This window comes from Macadamia integrifolia, chromosome 8, assembly GCF_013358625.1.
Source record: "Macadamia integrifolia cultivar HAES 741 chromosome 8, SCU_Mint_v3, whole genome shotgun sequence".
Taxonomy (NCBI): Eukaryota; Viridiplantae; Streptophyta; class Magnoliopsida; order Proteales; family Proteaceae; genus Macadamia; species Macadamia integrifolia.
In genome coordinates this window covers 14,490,164-14,509,351 of record NC_056564.1, presented here as the reverse complement: position 1 = coordinate 14,509,351, position 19,188 = coordinate 14,490,164, and the positions used below count along the sequence as shown (strand labels likewise).

General features: G+C 38.3%; 3 protein-coding genes across 5 annotated transcripts; 2 read left to right on the top strand and 1 right to left on the bottom strand.

Annotated features, from left to right (window-relative positions):
• The first annotated feature begins 2,117 nt into the window (after positions 1-2,117).
• LOC122085586 (probable inactive receptor-like protein kinase At3g56050) lies at positions 2,118-7,500 on the top strand. 2 transcript variants are annotated; one of them, XM_042654064.1, is made up of 10 exons: positions 2,128-2,240; positions 2,526-2,728; positions 2,832-2,970; positions 3,724-3,795; positions 3,883-4,026; positions 4,116-4,253; positions 4,786-5,306; positions 5,668-5,858; positions 5,946-6,078; positions 6,622-7,500. In XM_042654064.1, the coding sequence occupies exons 2-10, from the start codon at positions 2,620-2,622 to the stop codon at positions 7,221-7,223; spliced, it is 2,049 nt and encodes a 682-aa protein (XP_042509998.1). In that variant the 5' UTR covers positions 2,128-2,240; positions 2,526-2,619; the 3' UTR covers positions 7,224-7,500. The 2 variants fall into 2 exon arrangements, with proteins under 2 accessions (XP_042509997.1, XP_042509998.1); XM_042654063.1 differs by having other exon boundaries at positions 2,118-2,728.
• A 3,710-nt stretch (positions 7,501-11,210) lies between these two features.
• LOC122085836 (non-classical arabinogalactan protein 30) lies at positions 11,211-12,100 on the top strand. Its single transcript, XM_042654430.1, has one exon. It carries the CDS (start codon positions 11,442-11,444, stop codon positions 11,973-11,975), a length of 534 nt encoding a protein of 177 aa, XP_042510364.1. The 5' UTR covers positions 11,211-11,441; the 3' UTR covers positions 11,976-12,100.
• Positions 12,101-12,528: 428 nt separating this feature from the next.
• Positions 12,529-15,973, bottom strand: LOC122085835. 2 transcript variants are annotated; one of them, XM_042654428.1, is made up of 5 exons: positions 15,812-15,973; positions 15,551-15,695; positions 15,274-15,431; positions 14,304-14,388; positions 12,529-14,219 (listed from the first exon to the last, which is right to left on the bottom strand). In XM_042654428.1, the coding sequence occupies exons 1-5, from the start codon at positions 15,901-15,903 to the stop codon at positions 12,858-12,860; spliced, it is 1,842 nt and encodes a 613-aa protein (XP_042510362.1). In that variant the 5' UTR covers positions 15,904-15,973; the 3' UTR covers positions 12,529-12,857. The 2 variants fall into 2 exon arrangements, with proteins under 2 accessions (XP_042510362.1, XP_042510363.1); XM_042654429.1 differs by lacking the exon at positions 15,812-15,973 and having other exon boundaries at positions 15,541-15,689.
• Between the last annotated feature and the right edge of the window lie 3,215 nt (positions 15,974-19,188).

The window sequence follows — 19,188 nt, the reverse complement described above, 5'->3', positions numbered from 1 at the left end:
AGGGGACGCACTAGGGGCCAACAAAGAGGTTACTAGGCCATACTACTAACTAGTAACATACCACTACTATATTTCAAGAAGGGGGGGTGGGGGGGGGAAATCGTCTGTAATTCCGATCTCGTATAATTCCATGAAATACCACCTTCAAGGGGTGACACGTGTATTGATACCAATGCAATGGTCTAGATCTGATTTAAATGCCTCTTCACTAATGTAAGGTTTTATTAGTTGTACCAGATCTGAACCATTGTATTAGTATCAATACACGTGTCACCCCCTGAAGGTGATATTTCACGAAATTGTACGAGATCGGAATTATAGACGATGTCAACTCGAGTGGGGGGAGGTAAGAGTCAAACTAACAACCTTTCTTGGACTTAATGTTAGAACCCAACTTGAGTTGCCAACCGTTGAGCTAGAAGTTCATCCCCATTCTTTACTTTTGATTTTAGCTAACAAGAAAATATCAAGTTTCTCAATGTAAAGAGATTTTGAATTGGCTATGATTCCCCACCCTGATAAAAATTAAGAATACACATCACGTGTTCAAATGTCTGATTTTGGCCACCCTAGCTAATGATTTTAGTTTTGTTAATCTCTTAGATAATATAGGAACCAACTCCTTAATTTTTTTTTTCTTTGGTAAATGCAAATTTATTCAGTTGGATGTGAAAAACTCATGGATGAAATATCACATTGATCCTGAATCCATGGATCAGAAATGAGTCAAACTATCATACATATCAAAGACTATGCCCTCATTGTCAGAGATTCAACTATGATTTTTTGCTCCCTCAGAATAAACTTAAACTTTATTATGAATATGAGTAAGTTTTATGCAATACTAGGGCTAAAAACAGGATATTAAATTTCCTTATCCGAAGTATTAGTCTCTCTCTCTCTCTCTGTGAATAGCCTTTACACTCCTACTCTTAGGAGTTAGGGGACTAAATCCAAGTTCTGATAGGAATGGGCCATAATAATAGTTAAATGACTTAGTCATATATGTTTATATGTTTACTATAACAAAGGAAAAAAAAAAAAAACATTCTTGTTATTTTCATTTGAGTTTCACTACGGATACTTTTGAACTACGCTTTAGTCAGTTAATATAATATTACGCATGATATTTTGGGGCATTAGAAAAAAATTAAAGTATAAGGATCATTGATTGTTAAGCCCATCTACCTGGGCTCCAAAATTAGACAGGAGATCTAAAGGCAATGGTGACCGGTGGAATTAAAAAAAGTATTAAGGTAGCATAGGCCCATTTGCAGACCCAATTTTCCATTACTGTGGATGGGAAGTCAATTTCACAAGGTTTAGATTTCACTTTCACCTATATAGGTAAAGACATTTTTATTTATTTAATAAAGATAACTTAAGCATGTATTTAACTCTGAGAGAGAGAGAGAGAGACCATCATCAGTACCACAAAACAGAAGATATAAAAAAAAAAGTTCAATGTTTTTCATATAAAGACATGGTCGTATATGTACACGACCACTATACAGAAATGATATTACATTCGGGATCACTTCATGTTTTTCTGATGGTTAAAATGCCAACACGTGCATATAACATTTTACCTTAATAAAAACTTAAAACAATATTATCAAACTTAAAAAAATAAACGGTAAGATTATGCTTAGAGTTGATCATAGGATTGTTTTCCATCGATTCTAATTCGAATCGGTCGGAATTGTTTGAGAATTAATTAGAATTGTTGACCAAAATCCTCGAACATAGAATCGAAAGAAAAAATAATAATTCACATAGATTTCTAATATTTTGAAAATTTTAAAACAAAAAACTTATATATCTTGCTACAAGAAGTAATTATATTGATTAAAATAAGAAATCCAAAAAGGATTGTGTTGCTTGACATTTTCTTCCTGTTGTCACAATTCAATTAAGCGCGTCGGTTTACATACTGGGGCAGTCATACTCCAGGCTTTAAAATGACAAATTACCTCAAAAGCTTTGCAAAATTACAAACAAAGGTTACTGAGAATGCGGTTGAAGGGTCAAAGTCAACCCTCTCTCTCTCTCTCTCTCTCTCTCTCTCTCTACAATTTTATATTTAAAGTGGATAAGTAGATTTGATAGTCATAGACGTCAGATAGAGCACGCTAGCAAGCAAGGGGAAGCTGAGAATTCTGTTATGAAAAGTCGTATGAAGCACCTGAAACATCAACAACCACATTCCGAATCCGGGAAATTGGAACGCGGTCAGAGAGGTTTAATGGATTCCTCTTCGACATTTCGTAATTCCAGCTTCGATTAATATAATAGTAGAAACTAGAGAGAGATATACTTTGCTGCTTCTTTCAGACCCTCTTTTGCAGAGTTTCGGTACAAACGCGGTTCCAAATTTCATTTCTTATTGGTCCTGAAAAGCTTGCAGAGATGCCAAGACACCCTTTTGATCTCTCTCTCTTTCTCTCACCCTTTCTTCTGCGTACTTAGTTTACTCCGAAACTCGAAAATTTGATTTTTATTTCTTTTGTTTTATTTTTTCGAAGCATTGTTTCCAAATTGAGCGAGCTTTCTTCAGTTCCATTCCATCTGCAATTGGATCACCTGAGGAATTTTCTTTATTATATTATCGGAATCGAAATGGGTGAGCTGTGGAGACTCAATAAGTTCAGGTCTCGGTTTGTGGTATTGCTGTTGATGTGCTTGTTCAATCACAATTGGGAGTTATGTTTGTCTCTTAATGAGGAGGGTATGTGGGATTTTCTGCTCTGAGGATAATATTTGCATTTTTAGAGGTTTGAGTTGGGAGGGTTGGAGTTTACTGAGAGATTTTAATGATTAATTTCATTCAGGGTTGGCACTGTTGAGATTTCGTGAGGGAGTGGTGACAGATCCTTTTGGTGCTCTATCGAATTGGAATGATGATGATGGACTCAATGATCCCTGCTCCTGGTTCGGAGTAGAGTGCTCCGAAGGAAAAGTTGTGGTTTTGTAAGTGATTCTTGTCTGAATTCCATGAAATACTCTTTCTTTATGTATTTTCCCATATATGATTGAAGAAATATTCAATTTTTTGGTGGTATGGATCTTAGATTCATTACCTAAACGAAATTTTGTTTCAGTCAATTTAGTTCCTAAGCATTTGGTTTATAAACTACTAACTAGAATTTGGAACCAATTTTCCTGTATTTTTGGATGAACTGCTATCTTATGTAATTAAGAGAACAATTTTCAGCTAGAAAGCAACAGATAATTATAATTGCAAAGACAGAATGTAGTTCTCTAACAAATTATTATAAAATGGGAATTGATGTTTGCATTTCCTGAAACTGGAAAGCCATTAAAAAATAGATTGTGAAAAGAATGTTCTTAACCAGAATATAATGAATAATTCAGAAACTTTGATGCGTTCCCTGAAGCACAGAACATAAAAAAGCTGAAGAAGCAAAGTTGTTCCATATAGGATTTAGGTCTTCTAAAGAGCTCAAGTTCCCTACTGTGTCTAAATGTCTGCATTATGCGCTAAAGTAAAATAGGGAAGTATAGCCAAACTGTTGCATCATTAAATGAGAAATTAATCTACATCCTTGAAAAGTAATTCAGAATTCAAAGTGAAATTAAAGCTAGGTATATTATTTTGTGCAATATGCACAGCAATCTTATCTATTGGATTTATCCAACTCTTTGTGGAAGTAACATTTGATTGTTTAATGAGCTCTGCGAAATGCCTTTTTCCATTGGCAGGAACTTGAAAGATCTTTGTCTTGGAGGAACACTAGCCCCTGAACTCGGGAATCTTATTCATGTAAAGTCAATGTAAGAAAATACATTCTAGTAGCTAATCTCTTAATAATTATGCAGCCCGACTTTGTAACCTCCTCTTGCGATTTGTCTCTCCTGCAGCATCTTACGTAATAATTCATTTTACGGTGTCGTTCCTAAAGAATTTGGAGAACTCAAGGAGCTGGAGATGTTAGATTTGGGATTTAATAACTTCAGTGGAACAATTCCATTTGACATTGGCAGCAACTTATCCCTGGGAATCCTGTTAGTGAAAACCATCTAACTGCTAAATTTCCATTAGGTTTGTCTGACATACTATTCTTGTATTAACTCCACCTCTGATTATATTGCAGTTTACTCGACAACAACTCTCTAGAAGGCATTTCTCCTGAGATTCATGAGCTTAATATACTTTCTGAACTTCAGGTAGATGAAAGCCAGCTACTTGATACTGCTCGAGGAACATCATGCCGAAGAAGATCCACTGCACAGTAAGATTATATACTGGTTGGATGGTATATCCATTTCTTAGTTTTAGAATAACCATTTGGGAGGACAACAAGGACTATCCTGAAATTGTCTATTGGTAATTTGGTACATGTGGCATGCAGGATTTTGGTTTCATCATTCTATTGATATTATCCACCTCTAAAGCAAAGGAAAACATTTTAAAAATAGATAGAAACTCGGAGTCATGCTATTGTTACCATCCAATGCCCGTCTTTTTATCATGATGAATAATATGCATAGCATTCTTGAAATAGTACATATTTGTCACTATATGGCATATGATACGAATGGATTAGATCTTGATTCAGGAGCTCTCTTTGTTGGTCCAATTGGATGGTGAGTTCACCACACTTGCATTTGTCCCATGTGTAACTCAGAAGTTGTCATAATGAATTCTTCCTTCCCACTGAAATTTATATAAAAAGGATTCTTTTCCTTTTCACTAGTAAACTAGTTAGCATTGGTAATAGAGGTTGTAGCATATTTCATAATGACTGCTTTTATCTCTTGTAGGAGCTGTGCTGAATCTGGAAATGTAGCTAAAAGGAGCCTGCTACAGGTTCCAGGTGCTTCCAACACCTCCCCAACCCACCAACGAAATTCATCTCCATCACATTCTCCATCACCTTCCCCAGCGGCATCACCTAATAGCATCTCTCTAACACCCGCATCCTCACCTGCACCATCACCAGATTTATCTTCCCCTGCTCCAGCAGATCCACCTGTCTTTGTTCCTGCACCAACACCATCCCTTTCTTCTCCAGTTCCTCCTCCTTCAGCAAGCCCTGCCCAATCTCCTCCAGCAAGCATTGCCCAGCCTCCTCCTCTAATTTCTGCTGAACCATCATCTGAAAGCCCAGCTGCAAGTTCCAAATCAAATCACACAATTGTAATTTTGGTTGCATCCATAGGGACTCCCTTTTTCATTTTATTTGTGGCCGCCATTATTTTCCTTTGTCGAGACAACAAGGTGGTTACAGTCAAACCTTGGGCCACGGGGTTGAGTGGGCAGCTGCAGAGAGCATTTGTAACAGGTTATTATTCTTCCTCACTGAATTTAATCATTTTCTTATGTTTTTATTCCGAGCACAGTTAAGCATAAGTCAGACAATATGATGCTATTTTAAAACAGCATCTCTTGCATAAACCTTCATATTGACTTAATTCTGGAGAGCAAGGCAAATATATATTTTATGGTTGTGATCATCTGCTTAGATAGGTTTTCACTTTACAAGATCTTGCTGGAGAGATCCATGAAATCATGTGTCTTAATATTGTTGCATGCATGCCAAATTTGCAGTACAGGAAGAACAGGATTCTGCTGTCCTTCTATTGCTTATTCTCTAGCCAAATATTTTGTTTTTCTTTATTCTTGATTGGGAATCTTCCTTTCAGGTGTACCAAAACTAAGGCGATCAGAGCTACAAAATGCTTGTGAAGATTTCAGTAATATAATTGGTTCCTCATCAAATGGCACAATATACAAAGGGACACTGTCGAGTGGTGTTGAAATAGCTGTGGTATCTACTACCGTGACGTCTGCCAAAGAATGGTCAAAGAATTTTGAAGCCCAGTTCAGGAAGAAGGTAATAGGTTATTTACAGAAATATTATCTTGGAACTTTAACATAATCTCTGGCAGTTCCTAATTGTTTCCTTTGGTTATGTTTTCAGGTAGACACATTGTCAAAAGTGAATCACAAGAATTTTGTGAACCATATTGGGTTTTGTGAGGAACAGGAACCTTTCACAAGGATGATGGTTTTTGAGTATGCTCCAAATGGTACACTCTTTGAGCATCTACACAGTGAGTAACATATCTTAAGTCTCCAATTTTAAACCATATGGTACTTTGGTAAATTGTTTTCCTTGCTGTTGACTGCCACCAACTGATCTGTGTTCTAATAAGAAGCACTTGCCAGGGATTTGAGACCCACTTTTGATGAATCCAAAGTTAGAGGCCTTAGATTTTACCCATCACAATATCATAATCAACTTATCAGTTACCACCAGAACTAATATGTGAAATACCCAAGATACTGTCACTTTGAAGATTTAAAAATTTTAAAATATAAAGTCTGAACCTTCCAACTCATTCACTTTCAGTACCAAGTGGTACTTTTTAGTTGATCTAGCTTTTTTCACTTGGAAGAAACTAAAAAAGCCTAAGTTGTGGTGTGGCTTTGGTGGGAAAAGCAAGGTATAATTATGAGAGTCTGTGATATACTATCATAGAGATGATTCTATTTTTGTCTGTTGCCTTGCATGGCAACCATTGGGTTTACAAAAGAAAAACTATTGAGATGGCATTATAGTTTGACTGACATCAAGTTGTGGTGGTGTCTTGCAGTAAAAGAAGCAGAGCACTTGGACTGGGGAGCACGGTTGAGGATCGCAATGGGAATGGCATACTGCCTGGAGTACATGCACCAACTGAACCCACCTGTAGTTCATGAGAATCTGAATTCGTCCATTGTCTACTTAACTGAAGACTATGCAGCCAAAATTTCAGATTTTGGTTTCTGGCATGAAGTAGTAGCAACTTCCAAGATGGGATCTGATGCCACAGAGCTATTGGATACACCACCATCTAATCCAGAGAGTAATGTGTATAGTTTTGGGGTAGTACTGTTGGAAATAATAACAGGTAGGCTCCCTTACTCGGCAGAAAATGGCAAACTAGTGGGGTGGGCATCAATCTATTTGAGAGGAGAGCAGCCCTGCAAAAACATGGTAGATCCGATGCTGAAATCTTTCCAAGAAAATGAACTGGATAAACTTTGTGCAGTAATAGCTTCTTGCATACATCCTGACCCAAAACAGAGACCTACAATGAGAGAGGTTACTGCCCAATTAAGAGAGATTACAGCACTTGGACCTGATGGAGCAATACCAAAACTATCTCCTCTTTGGTGGGCAGAACTTGAGATTCTGTCCACAGAGGCATCCTAATGGGCGGAGCTGGAGCTTGTAAGTTTTATTAGTTAAAAATCACTCCACCCCTGCTTTATTCTTCTCTCTCTCTCCCCCCCCTCTCTTGTGTGCAGGTAGGTACTGCTTGTTTCTATTGTTATGTGTTTTACTGGTATTTGTATATAACAAAGATAAAGGAGAGGATATATGTATTTTTTTTGCCACCTTTTTAGCTCTGTTAAAGTCAGTTGAAATTGTGCAACACCAAAATATACTTGTCAAATTAATAAAAACAAGAGTTCCCATTTTTTAGTTCTGTACTGTTCTCTGTCTCTTTCTCTCAAGGCAGCTTATCAGCCACGAGATGGTGCAGTCTGCAGACTTCTTGTTTTATTCCTTTCCTTTTGTGCTGAAATTGTGTGGACTAACTTTGAACCTGCCTCTAGTGCAATGGATATGATGAATCTTTTTGCCTTGATTTCATGAAGCAATCAAAAAGGGTGAACTTCAGGGTTCAAAGTGGCCTAATGCTGAAATGTGATCCAAAAAAGAAACACACACACACACACGAAGGTAGAACTTAGTGGTGCCTCAACTTTGTGTGTGCTTGTTTTTGCATGAAACCATATTGTGCTGCAACCGGAGATTCCGAAAGTTTCAATGTCGGAGTCACTCCAAAATGTAAATTTAAGGCTGTGCTTGTTATGCATTCTAAATCAATACTGCATTCCAGGAAATCATACCAAATATAGCGTAATCTTTCACCCATGACCTTAAACATCTAGACTAGTATTATTTAACAGATATGTGTATCTCATCTTCTCAACCAGATATTCAATTCCTTAAAGATCTCAACCCTAAAGCATGCTTAAGAAGAATGACTATACAGCCAAGTTTTTTTTTTTTTTTGAGAAGTATTTATAATTTGATAGCTTTAAAAATCATATAGTGGTCTTTTAAAATTAAAGATGCATTATGTATGATTTTTTGGAATGCATTATTGAACCAGAATGTATTCTAAAAATACATACCGAACAGTCTTAGCTGATTGTGAATTCTCAAATCCCTCCCCGCGCCCCCCGCCCCCCGCCATCGCCTCCGCCCCCCTTCTCCCCTCCACTTTTTCCTTCTCCTTCTCAAAAGGGAGAGCATGTGATATGATACCTTCAGCCTCTACCCTTTTGTCTTCTTTTTATTCTCTTTGATGTTGCGGTTCTAATTTCTTGTTGAGGCCCTGAGGGGGAAAAAAATCGTCTGCAATTCCGATCTCGTACAATTCCGTGCAATACCATCTTCAGGCGGTGACATGTGTATTGATACCAATACAATGGTCTAGATCTGGTACAACTAATAAAACATTAAATCAGTGAAAAGACATTTAAATCAGATCTAGACCATTGTATTGGTATCAATACACGTGTCACCGCCTGAAGGTGGTATTGCACGAAATTGTACGAGATCGGAATTGCAGAAGATTTAAACCCCCCTGAGGGATGCATAGAAAAAGAGCACAGAAATACAGTCTGGAAGACGCTTGTTCCCTCTCAATTACTGGTGCCTTTTTCCTATGTGCACACCATCTACTGGTTGGGCCCTGTATTATCCGTTATATTTTTTTTATAGGAAAATTAACGTGATTATCCATTTTTAAGTTTCCATATATAAAACTACCGGACTTATGTTTTTGTCCAAACAGTCTCGTGACACCCCAGACATTGCATAACGGGGCCTCGTGCATAAGGTATGCCCTAGTACCCAGTGTGAGTTATACAGATTCAGTTCAATTTTTACATCCCCTCGAGCCTTCTCCTGTACTTTGCTCTTATTACATTCTTCTTCCCTATGTTTTCAGAAATTATATATTCCTCCCTTGTTAGTTGACGCCGTTAGTGTGGTGTTAGTTTTGATGCGTAAAAGACGATTTTAATCTTATAAAATATTCAACCAAATTAATTATCTATTTTGCCCTTATTGCTTCTTAAAACCTTTTTTCCCAAATTAAAATGAGAAAAGTGTAGGAGGTAGTGAAAACCTAACCTATCTTTGGCTATTGTGAAGGAGATTATCACCATCTCTGATGAAGGTGAGACAGCGATCATCTCCGGTGAAGGAGACGTGATTCTGAGTAGCTACTGCTTTAGTTGTAAGTTCCATTTGGTGTTCTCCTTGTGCTAAATCATCTCTTCAATTTTTTCCGACCATCTTGAGCTCGTCGCTGCCATATAAACTCTGTTTTTTCCGGCTATCTTTATTATTTTTTTTTTTTAAACTCTGTTTCTCATAAAAAAAAAAAATCATTTTTTCTCTTAAGAATGCTGGAACAATTAGGAACAAGAAGTGTAGAGGACACGCTATGTGGACAAGGGGCATCAAAGTAAGAAATGCTTGGAATCTATTTGCAGAGATCGACGATTTTTCTCATGGCAACCAGGATTTCACTCATTATGATCTACATCTTCTGCATACCAATATTGATCCTTATCAGTCAGTCTCTGATGATTGCATTGGTTGTTGCGGTGTCTGTATACGGATTAATCCCATAGATATTTGCATTGTAGCCAATTTCCCAATCCAAAAGTTCCTTCAAGCACAGAGCACCATAGTCCCAAAAACTTAAATATCCACGACGACGCTTGTTCTGCATCTATTACTAAGCGGCTTGGGGTTTACAAGTCAAGATTGGGGCTTCTAGGGGCATCATTGGTGTTGAGTTTGAAGTTCACTAGTTAGAATTAGTTATTAGTCGAACATCATTCATCATTCACCTTCACCGGAGAAGATAGAGATGCAAAGGGTGGGTTGAGGTGAGAAGAATCTATGTATATCGGGGTTTTATTTTGAAAGGGTGAAAGAGTCAAAACACAATATTAAAGGGTAAATTGCGTATTATGTATATATCATACAAACTTGACGGTATAAACTTAAAAGGAGTGAATTTATTTGTAAACATTAACATCATAGGGTGGGGGATATGTAATTTCTAAAAACACAGGGGAGGGGATGTATTTATTTTAAATTTTTAGATACACCAGGCTTGGTTACACAAAACGGTCTCTCCCTCCCTCACCTATTTTACCCTGACCCCATTTTTATTCTGCCCCTACCCCTTTCCCACCCAGGTGCGCCTACACTTGCTGCAACCCCTACCTTCCCTGCAATCAGTTCCCAGTTCCTAGTCTGTACTCAAAACTGTGGCTCCGACCATCATAATTCCTTACATCTATCCTATTCACACCGAAACTGAAACCATCTCCAAAGCATTGGCTCCACTAGTTTGATCTCTTCTTTTCTTTCATGGGTAACAAGTTCTCCTTCTTCTTCCCCAGGCAACTCGACGAATCCAACCCCAAACCCTAACCTTGCCCAAAATCCGCAGGAAGAAAAGGGTTCAAAATCCATCATCAATGAAATAACATAAGCATATCAGATTCGTCAAATATGTCGATAGCCAAAACTCAGACATCTACCAAAACAACGAATCCAATTGACCAATAAATTAAAGAAAATGAAGACGTTTAAACAGACAAAAGATCTAATGGATTTCAGAAGAAAATATGTACGGATTTTACAATCATAATGGGTGAGGAAGAACTTAGTTACCGCTAATGCAGAGTAGGGCTTGTTCCGATTATTAATCACCAATGAAAGTAAGTCTTCTTCTCCTCTTCTGATTAGGAGAATGGCGAGACATGAAGGTTGCAGGGTGGGCCGGGAATACAGGGTCTGCCGGTGAGGTGGCGGCGTCGGCGGTGGAGGCAGTGGTGCGTGGAAGATGAAGGAGGTAGGAGAGTCACTGTTTTGTGTAGTTTTGTTGAATTCAAACCCCATTTTGTGTATTTTGTAAAGGGAAATCCAAACGCAGGTAATCATGTAAATTTTTTTTTTCTTGGTGCCCTCCCATCCGTTGGATTGGGTACCATGAAATAGCAATCACCTGATACAGCAAGAAGAGAAACCTGGTCTGATCTGCTAAATCAAGGACATTCTATAAAATAGTGGATAGAAGAGGTGGTCAACCTTCACAACCCATCAACCCCTCGTTCTGCAATTAAAGAAATACATGGTGGTCTTCACGTACATCTATATCCATAAGGAATTTAGTTGCTCACACGTTGTTCACCAGAACCCACAAAAATTTTTTTTTCCCAGAAACTCACAATTTCATGAAATTATATATAGCTGCTCTAAGCACTTCATTCTCTTCATCCTTCCTACACAACTTTTGTCTCAGAGAGCTGTTGTGATCTCTCGGGGGTAATGGCAAACCAACAACAGCTCATGGCAGTTTTCTCATTCCTTCTCCTACTTGCTTTGGCTTCCACTTCTGTAGCTGCTGATGAAGAAAACTCATATGCAGAGACCAAGATAGATGTGGCTGTAGAAGGCACAGTTTACTGTCAGGGCTGTACGCACCATGGGACATGGTCATTGGCTGATGCCAAGCCAATCCCTGGTGCAAAAGTAAGTATTATTTGTAAAGATTATAAGAATCGTGTGAGCTTCTACAAGGTTTGTACAACTGACAAGGAAGGATACTTCTATGAGGCCCTTCAAGGTTTCACACTGAAACATATTATCTTGGATCATCCCCTCCATGGATGCACTGTGCACCCTGTTTCGTCTTCCCTTCCCAACTGCAGACTTGTCACTAATGTCAACTATGGTCTTGATGGCGCACCGTTCCGTTACGAGGACAAGAGATTGTTTGGAACAAACTATGAGGTTGTGGTGTATACTGCTGGTCCATTAGCTTTCCGCCCTGCCCATTGCCCTCCAAAGAGTCACTACTGATTGTAATCTTTTTTATTTCTCATATATTATCACATGTCAAAGAGTTGAGATTTTTCTTCTTCCTGTTAAAAGTGTTGTACAACAAACTATTTCCCACTGAAAATACACCTCAATTTCTCTTTCTATTGGAAGATTTTGGCTAATGCTTATGCTGCTGCTCTATTCATTGAAGAAGTTTAAAAACTTTTCAGCCATTTGGTGATGCTGATGCAAAATAAGTAAAAGCAGAAAAAACTGCTTTAGATGACCCTGCTTATCATATCATTGCCTTCAGTGGTTTGGGCTGCAGTGCAGATTGAAATTCCTCGCTCTGCACAGCTGGGGTATGTGTAAGTGGTTCATGGTCACTAGATCAAGGGTTCACACCACACTTCCAACAGAATCTGATGATGCTGGACAAATTTTGCACTGTCAAAAGCCCATTTATTAGATGACTTCCATATCCTATCTCACTCAGTTTTGGGACTGATTTAACAATTTGGAGAATATTGATGGATGGCAGAAAATAAAAACAAAATATTTAGTAACATCAACTTACTGAAAATCAAAGCTCTGAAAGTAAATCAGCAATGCCAGTGTCTTAGATCCTCAGCTCCCTTATGTCCATAAATCCCACAAATTTGACACAGTAAATCAAAAACCATATACAATTCCTCAATTTTACCCAGTTACTGAAATCATTAACAAGGTTCTAGGAAAAACTTAGATAGCCTTGCAACAAAGAGGGATGAAAAAAAAATTCCTCCCCTGTAAAGTCAAGTGCCCACCCTTCACGATTTCTGGTAAAAGGGAAAGAGTAGATGCTATAGTAAGCAGGCCTTCTTTCTTCCTAGAAGGAAGGCTCTACCTGCTTTGAACAAGCAATTAAGTTAACACATCTTCCTAAAAATCCAGTGGCTTGCCAAACATCTCACTTATCTCAAACATGGCCTCCTTTGTAACAGCAGTTGGCTCAAATAAATCAAATTCCCTGCCCAGTTTGCTAGGTGAACTCAATGGAGCTATCACTTTTGGTTGATCTTCTACATCCTCATCAGATAGAATGAAAAACCCACTGTGGTCCCCCTTATTGCCATCTGATACTTTACATTGCTGCTTTGGTCTGTTGAACTTCACAAAATGAAAAGGTTTTCCAAACATGCTGTTTATGTCATCCATAGCCTCCTTCAAGTTGATTGTAGGTTCTATTAATCCATGATGGCACGTGTTCTCCACCTCTGGCTCATCCAAAATAGACCCCACAAACCTACAAACAACTGTATCCTTCTGGAATTTCAAGCTGGTAGAGGTACCTATGTCCTGATTACCAGAGCCATTGGATGAGGGATCCTTTGGACATGGAAATAGAAATGCATTTACACATGGAGCAGGTAACATGGTATTTCCAGAAGGTTGCTGGGCGGCATGGTGTGCTAAATTATTGTTCCCGTGTTTGTTGTCACCACCCTCAACATCACACTCATCATCAACAAATATTTCGAAGGGTTTTTGAACAGGCTTCGTTGTTTCAAATCTCCTGTTTTTCTCTGGTGATGTAGGATTTGCAGGATGCACAGAGTCAAACAGAAGTGAACAATCCTTTTCCACTCTCTGATCAAATAATACAACCCCATTATCCAAGCCTTCATCAATAAACAGCTCAAATCCATTGCTAACAGCCTGATTTAATCTGGGTTGGGTTCTATGTGATCTTCTCCAACCCACTGGTTCTGGTTCTAAAGGCTCCTGAAACATGCAATTAAAGGCCCTCATAGCTTCCTTCATGTTGACTGTTGGATCTACCAAACCACGATGGCAGGCATCTTCAGGTTCGGACTTTCCAACTATTGCAGTATCTACAAACTTCACCACAAATGCGTCTTCAATGTAAACTCTGCTTGATTTATCTGATTCCACATAATTGGACTCTTGATGCTTGAAGGAGCTTTTGGGGCCTACAGTTCCCATGACTTCCTTCTTTGGAGAAAAATCATAGGATATTCCAGTATCACAGCAGTCTACTAAAACCTCGATATGGCTATGGTGAAGGTGAGCCTCGGAATCTGATTTTATCCTCATCATATCAGGAGAGCTTTCTTCTACTACCTTCTTTCTCTGAGAATTTTTACTGCTATTTTCTGTTTCGAGTAATGGAGTCCCAGAGCATGCTCCTAATTTCCTATTCTCTTCTTTGGTTTGTTCATTCTCTCCGGAGTGAGCAGGGACGGTCCTGGCAGCCAGGGGCCTCAAGGCAGTTCTTCCTTCCTGGCATTGATGAACATCCTTCAATAGTCAGATAACTGAGGACACAACAAGAATGACCCAATGAAAAAACAACAGAAGTGCTACCCTGATTTTCCTTTTCTTGTAAAGCTCCATACGATGAAGGAATTGCTCATACAACTTCTGCAACTCAGTAGCAGGCTCTGCGAGGCTGTTCAAAAGTATTAGGTGGTGAATTAGCTTTATTTAAACAAGTGCATTTGAATGATTAGTCAATCAATTCAGCTTGTCAAGAACTGAACTGTGCTAAGGAAGGGTTAATGATCAATGTACATTAAGAAGCAGACATAGTTCATTCAGTCAAAAAAATAATATCGTCAGTTTCCTTTCAGAGGGTGAAAGTAACTTGAGTGCAAATTACCTTCACTTCACTGTTTCAAACTAGAAACTACTTGAAGCTCATAGCAGTTGAATACCTAATTGTCATGCCAATGTAAAGATTAAATGTATACCAATAGCAGCCATAAATGCTGTATATGTCACCCTATTGCTTCATACATTAAGGAGACAATTTGAACAACTCCAGAACCTCTAATGTTGTTAGCTCTTTCAAATATTACAACTATAACAAAACAAAGTAATCAAACAGTATACCAATTCCTTATTTTTTTTTTTTTCTTTCTTTGTGGGGGGGGGGGGCAATTTCTCGAAATTTGAAGGTGAAACAATTTCCGGATGGAAGAACTAAAAACAATAAGCATCTTGATTCCAGTTAACCTAATTTTGTACAGTGTATAGTGTAAATTGAGGCAATGTAAACCTTTCTGATGCTAGATTTCCCAAAAGTTTTCATCAAGTTCTAAATTCTTTCAAGGAGCGATGTTGGGGATTTGATGATACCAGACTAAAAGGATGTTATGATTAGATTCTTGTTAAAAGCTTATCACTTAGGGTAATCCAAAACTTCAATTTCTATGTCAGGAAAAAAAAAACACTAGACACTAAACTTGTAATTGAGTTAAAATTGGAAATAGCGAGGGGGAAAAAATAGAAACTGAGAAGTATATTTGAAAGGGGTTGACAGGAGACGGCTTACTTCTGCACCCCCAAACTGTACATCTTGTCTGCATCCTCAAATTTCTTGTGTTTCTCATAGTGCAGAGCATAGGCTTGATAAAATAGGGCCAGCTTTGTTCCAATCCGATTCGCCTCCATCGTCTTCAAAAGTGCCCGAGGATCATCCACAAAATCCAACTACCCAAATGAAGTAGAGGTAGAGGAATTTGGATTAATTAATGGACAGAAAAGGCAAAAATCGTTCAAAAATCAGATGCTCGATAAACTCTGGGCAAGCGATGGTTACTTTCAGTTACCAGTTGTACCCAAACACTGAGATATCGCAAGTCATTCCGGTAACAGTGATCAGCCTCGAATGTTTGAGCGCATTTCTGTAGGAATCGCGGGAGCTTACACTTGAGAAGCTGAGGAGGGAGAGATTCCTTCATCTTTCGAACTCCTCTGGTCGATATTTGATTATATGAATAAGGATAAGTGGAAAAAAAAAACAAAAAAGAGAGAGAGAAAGAATCGAAAATGATGAAAGGAGAGGAACTAGAGAGATGGGTTTTTCTTACCGGAGCCATGGGAGAAGAGGGTCTTTCCCACTGTAGGACTTAATGTCAGATATCAAGGAAAAGAAGAGTTCATTGTGAAGCCCGTCCGCCATTTTCTCTTCCCGTTTCTCTGGAAGCAACAATAATAACACAGACAGACACAGAGTTCCATACTCGGCGAAGATTAAGGAGACGCACCGAGTCTATTTAAATTTGAAATATATAGAGCGGGCAATTCTTAGGCTATGTTTGCATGAAAAACCAAAAAAAAAAAAGGTAATTTACATCCCCTCCCCTGTGTTTTGCTGATATTACATCATCCTCTCTCAGGTTTTCAAAAATTACACCAACCTCCCTTGTCAGAAGACAAATATTACAAATAAGTTGACACCGTCAACTTTTAGCTGTTTAGCTTGTAATTTTTTTTATAATACCCATATTACCCTTCATTAATGTAATTTATCCTTCAACCCTGAGATGAGATACATCTTCCCCAAAATACAACTCATTACGATTTAATATTGAACACCCTATTGCTCTCTCTTTCTCTTAGGCAAACAACGACGACCTGCACATGGTGATCTTGGAACTGCACACGGTGTACGGCGAGTGACGATCAAAGTTTTGGTGTCACTCTGAACTTCAGCGAACTTTACATCCTTGCTATCTCCTTCTCCTGGGCGAACAACCACCTGCACATGATGAACGACAAACTACACAAGCAGCAATCAAAGTTCTGGTCTCGCATATGGTGCATCACCAGTGTTGTACCCAATCCAACAAGCATGTTGAACATGGGCCCTGCAAAACATCGGGCCATTGCCGTCAGCAATTGGCCTGACCTTTCCAACTGCCACATCTGCAACAAGGCCTCCCACTGAATTTCCCTAAGCAAGTACCGTCAGCCCAACAAGTGTTGGAGGCATTTCAAGAATGGTTCCCACTGCTGCCAGACAATCGAGGAGTTCCCCTGCTACAGTGGATATCCATGATACACTCATCACAAAAGAAATTATTATCACTGGCATCTGCTTAGTTTTCGAGGGTTCCTTTTCCAACACATAATGCAATAGTGTAAGAGAAGAGCTAGAGAAGAGTACAACAGACCAGAGAGGAAACTGGTTGTATGGTAGGAGAAATACAATTTTTTGTTTAAGTGAGAAATACAATCGTTGTTGTCGCAGTGTCATAGTCGCCTACAGTTGCTTCCTATCACCGGCGATGGTGAAAACCCTCAAACCACCAAATTTGTTTTCAAGTTGGGGGTAAAATGTTATGAGGGCATCTGTAGACACAAAGGTAAAATCGGAATAATATTTTAACATCCAAAACTAACAGCCCACTAACAATGTCATTTGACAGGGGAGATTTGTGTAATTTTTTAAAACACAGGGAGGGTGATGTAATATCAGCAAAACACAGAGGAGGGGATGCGAAAAAAAAAAAAGATGAGTTAAAGCTTTGTGTTTCTCTTTCTTCAAGCATTTGAGCCCTGATGATCTCATCCTTTCTTGTTTCACTTGGTAATTTGATGTCTCATCCTCAACCCCTGCTGTAGGGTCTCTCTATATTGCTACCAATGAAGCTTGGAAGGCTTCTACACAAAGAGGAAGCAGGAGTGCGATTATTAAATCTCAAGTAGGTTCTTTCATAGTTGCAAAGTGCAAGGCACTGATCTGATTCTCAGCCTCAGCAATAGAAGCAGAGGCCGTTCAGAATGTTGTCTTACTTGCCAAAGCTCTTGGATTGTCTTAGTCTTTCTTATGACTATAAATCTGTAATTGATGCTTGTAATGGCTTTGCTACTTTTTTGGACTGAGTTTCTAGAGCCATTGTAGAGGATGTGTTTCAGCTAGTTTCTTCTTTTTTACACGTAATATTTAGTTTTGTTTCTTGTACCTCCAATAGGAAGGCTCATTTTCTTACGCTTCTGTGCTTGGGATTTCTCATTCACCCCATTTCCTTATAAACTTTGATTTTTTTGGGTATGATTTTTTCCTAATTTTTCCTACTCATTTAATAAATTTCGTTTGAGGATTAAAAAAAAAAATTAATTAACATTTCTTGTTGCTTCTGATAAAAAATAATCTTTCACTCCAACAAATTGAATTATTTAAATATTTAATGAGATGGAATCCACATTCAAATAATATAGTAAATTTGACACAGTTTGAGATATCCTGGTGTTAAGTTTGTCTTGAATTCTTGACTCGTTTTGAAGATTGACCCGCTTCGATATATTTTGGTGGTGACCCGAATGAAAATTTTTCTTAGATCTGTGATGGAAGCAAAGAGTATGGTTCAACCGAATTGACCACGATCCAATGGGTCGACCTGCTACTTGGAGTATATATAATGTACTATTGCTTGTTGAGAAAATCATTGTATTTTGGGGATTTTTCGAGCTAGGGTTTCAGGACAAGTTTTCTCGCCACTGCTTGGGTGTAATCTCTCTTCTGCACAGTGAAACATCTTCTTTTTCGTCCGAGGACGTAGCACACCACCCTGGTGTGTGAACCTCGTTAAATCTCTATGTCGTGCGGATCTATTGTCTCTTTATTTTTAGTATTTCTTGGTATTTAAACTAACAAACTGGTATCAGAGCTTTGAGTTACTTCGATCCATGGCTTCAATGAAATACGATATTGATAGGTTTGACGGAAACATCAGTTTTAGTTTATGGCAGGTTCGAATGATGGTTATTCTCATGCAGCAGGGTTTGAAGAAAACCCTATTTTTGCAAGGCAAAGAAACCTGCAACTATAACTGATGATGATTGGAACGATTTGGATGATAAAGCTATTTCAACTATTCAATTGTGTCTTTCGAATGATGTTCTACAGGAAGTTCTCTCAGAGAAAACGGTTGTAAGTTATGGGTGAAGTTAAAGAGTCTCTACCTCACAAAATCTCTCACTAATAGGTTGAGATTGAAGCAACAATTGTATACCCTTCATATGGGTGGAAGTACTTCCATTGAATCCCACATATCTGAGTTCAATTCTATTGTTATTGATTTGAAAATGATAGATGTTAAAATAGACGATGAATATTTGACCATATTATTGTTATGTTTTCTGCCTCCATCTTATAAGCATTTTAGGGGTACCATAATTTATGGTAGAGAGACAATCTCTATTGAGGATGTCAAAATGAATCTACAAAGCAAGCAGAAGATTAATGATGAGTTGATGTCTACCAATAAATCTGATGGTGTTGGTTTAATAGCTAGAGGGAGAAAAAATGAAAGGGGTTCAAATGATGACAAAAAGAATGCTAGATCGAAATCTAAGCACAATAGTTTGACCTGCAATTACTGTAAGAAAAAAGGGCATATTAAATCTGAATGCTATAAGCTTTTAAATAAGCAAAAAGCAAGTGGAGGTGCTTAAAATCAAC

What these genes read in the sequence shown, in the direction of transcription:
- LOC122085586 (XM_042654063.1), top strand. Translation starts at nt 2,620, where the DNA reads ATGGGTGAGCTGTGGAGACTCAATAAGTTCAGGTCTCGGTTTGTGGTA. An exon ending in GCAGAGAGCATTTGTAACAG is followed by an intron (nt 5,307 to 5,667) that starts GTTATTATTCTT and finishes TCTTCCTTTCAG; the next exon opens with GTGTACCAAAACTAAGGCGA. An exon ending in AAGCCCAGTTCAGGAAGAAG is followed by an intron (nt 5,859 to 5,945) that starts GTAATAGGTTAT and finishes TTATGTTTTCAG; the next exon opens with GTAGACACATTGTCAAAAGT.
- LOC122085836 (XM_042654430.1), top strand. Translation starts at nt 11,442, where the DNA reads ATGGCAAACCAACAACAGCTCATGGCAGTTTTCTCATTCCTTCTCCTA.
- LOC122085835 (XM_042654428.1), bottom strand. Translation starts at nt 15,903, where the DNA reads ATGGCGGACGGGCTTCACAATGAACTCTTCTTTTCCTTGATATCTGAC. An exon ending in CCTCTTCTCCCATGGCTCCG is followed by an intron (nt 15,696 to 15,811) that starts GTAAGAAAAACC and finishes AATATCGACCAG; the next exon opens with AGGAGTTCGAAAGATGAAGG. An exon ending in ACAAGAAAAGGAAAATCAGG is followed by an intron (nt 14,220 to 14,303) that starts GTAGCACTTCTG and finishes CATCAATGCCAG; the next exon opens with GAAGGAAGAACTGCCTTGAG.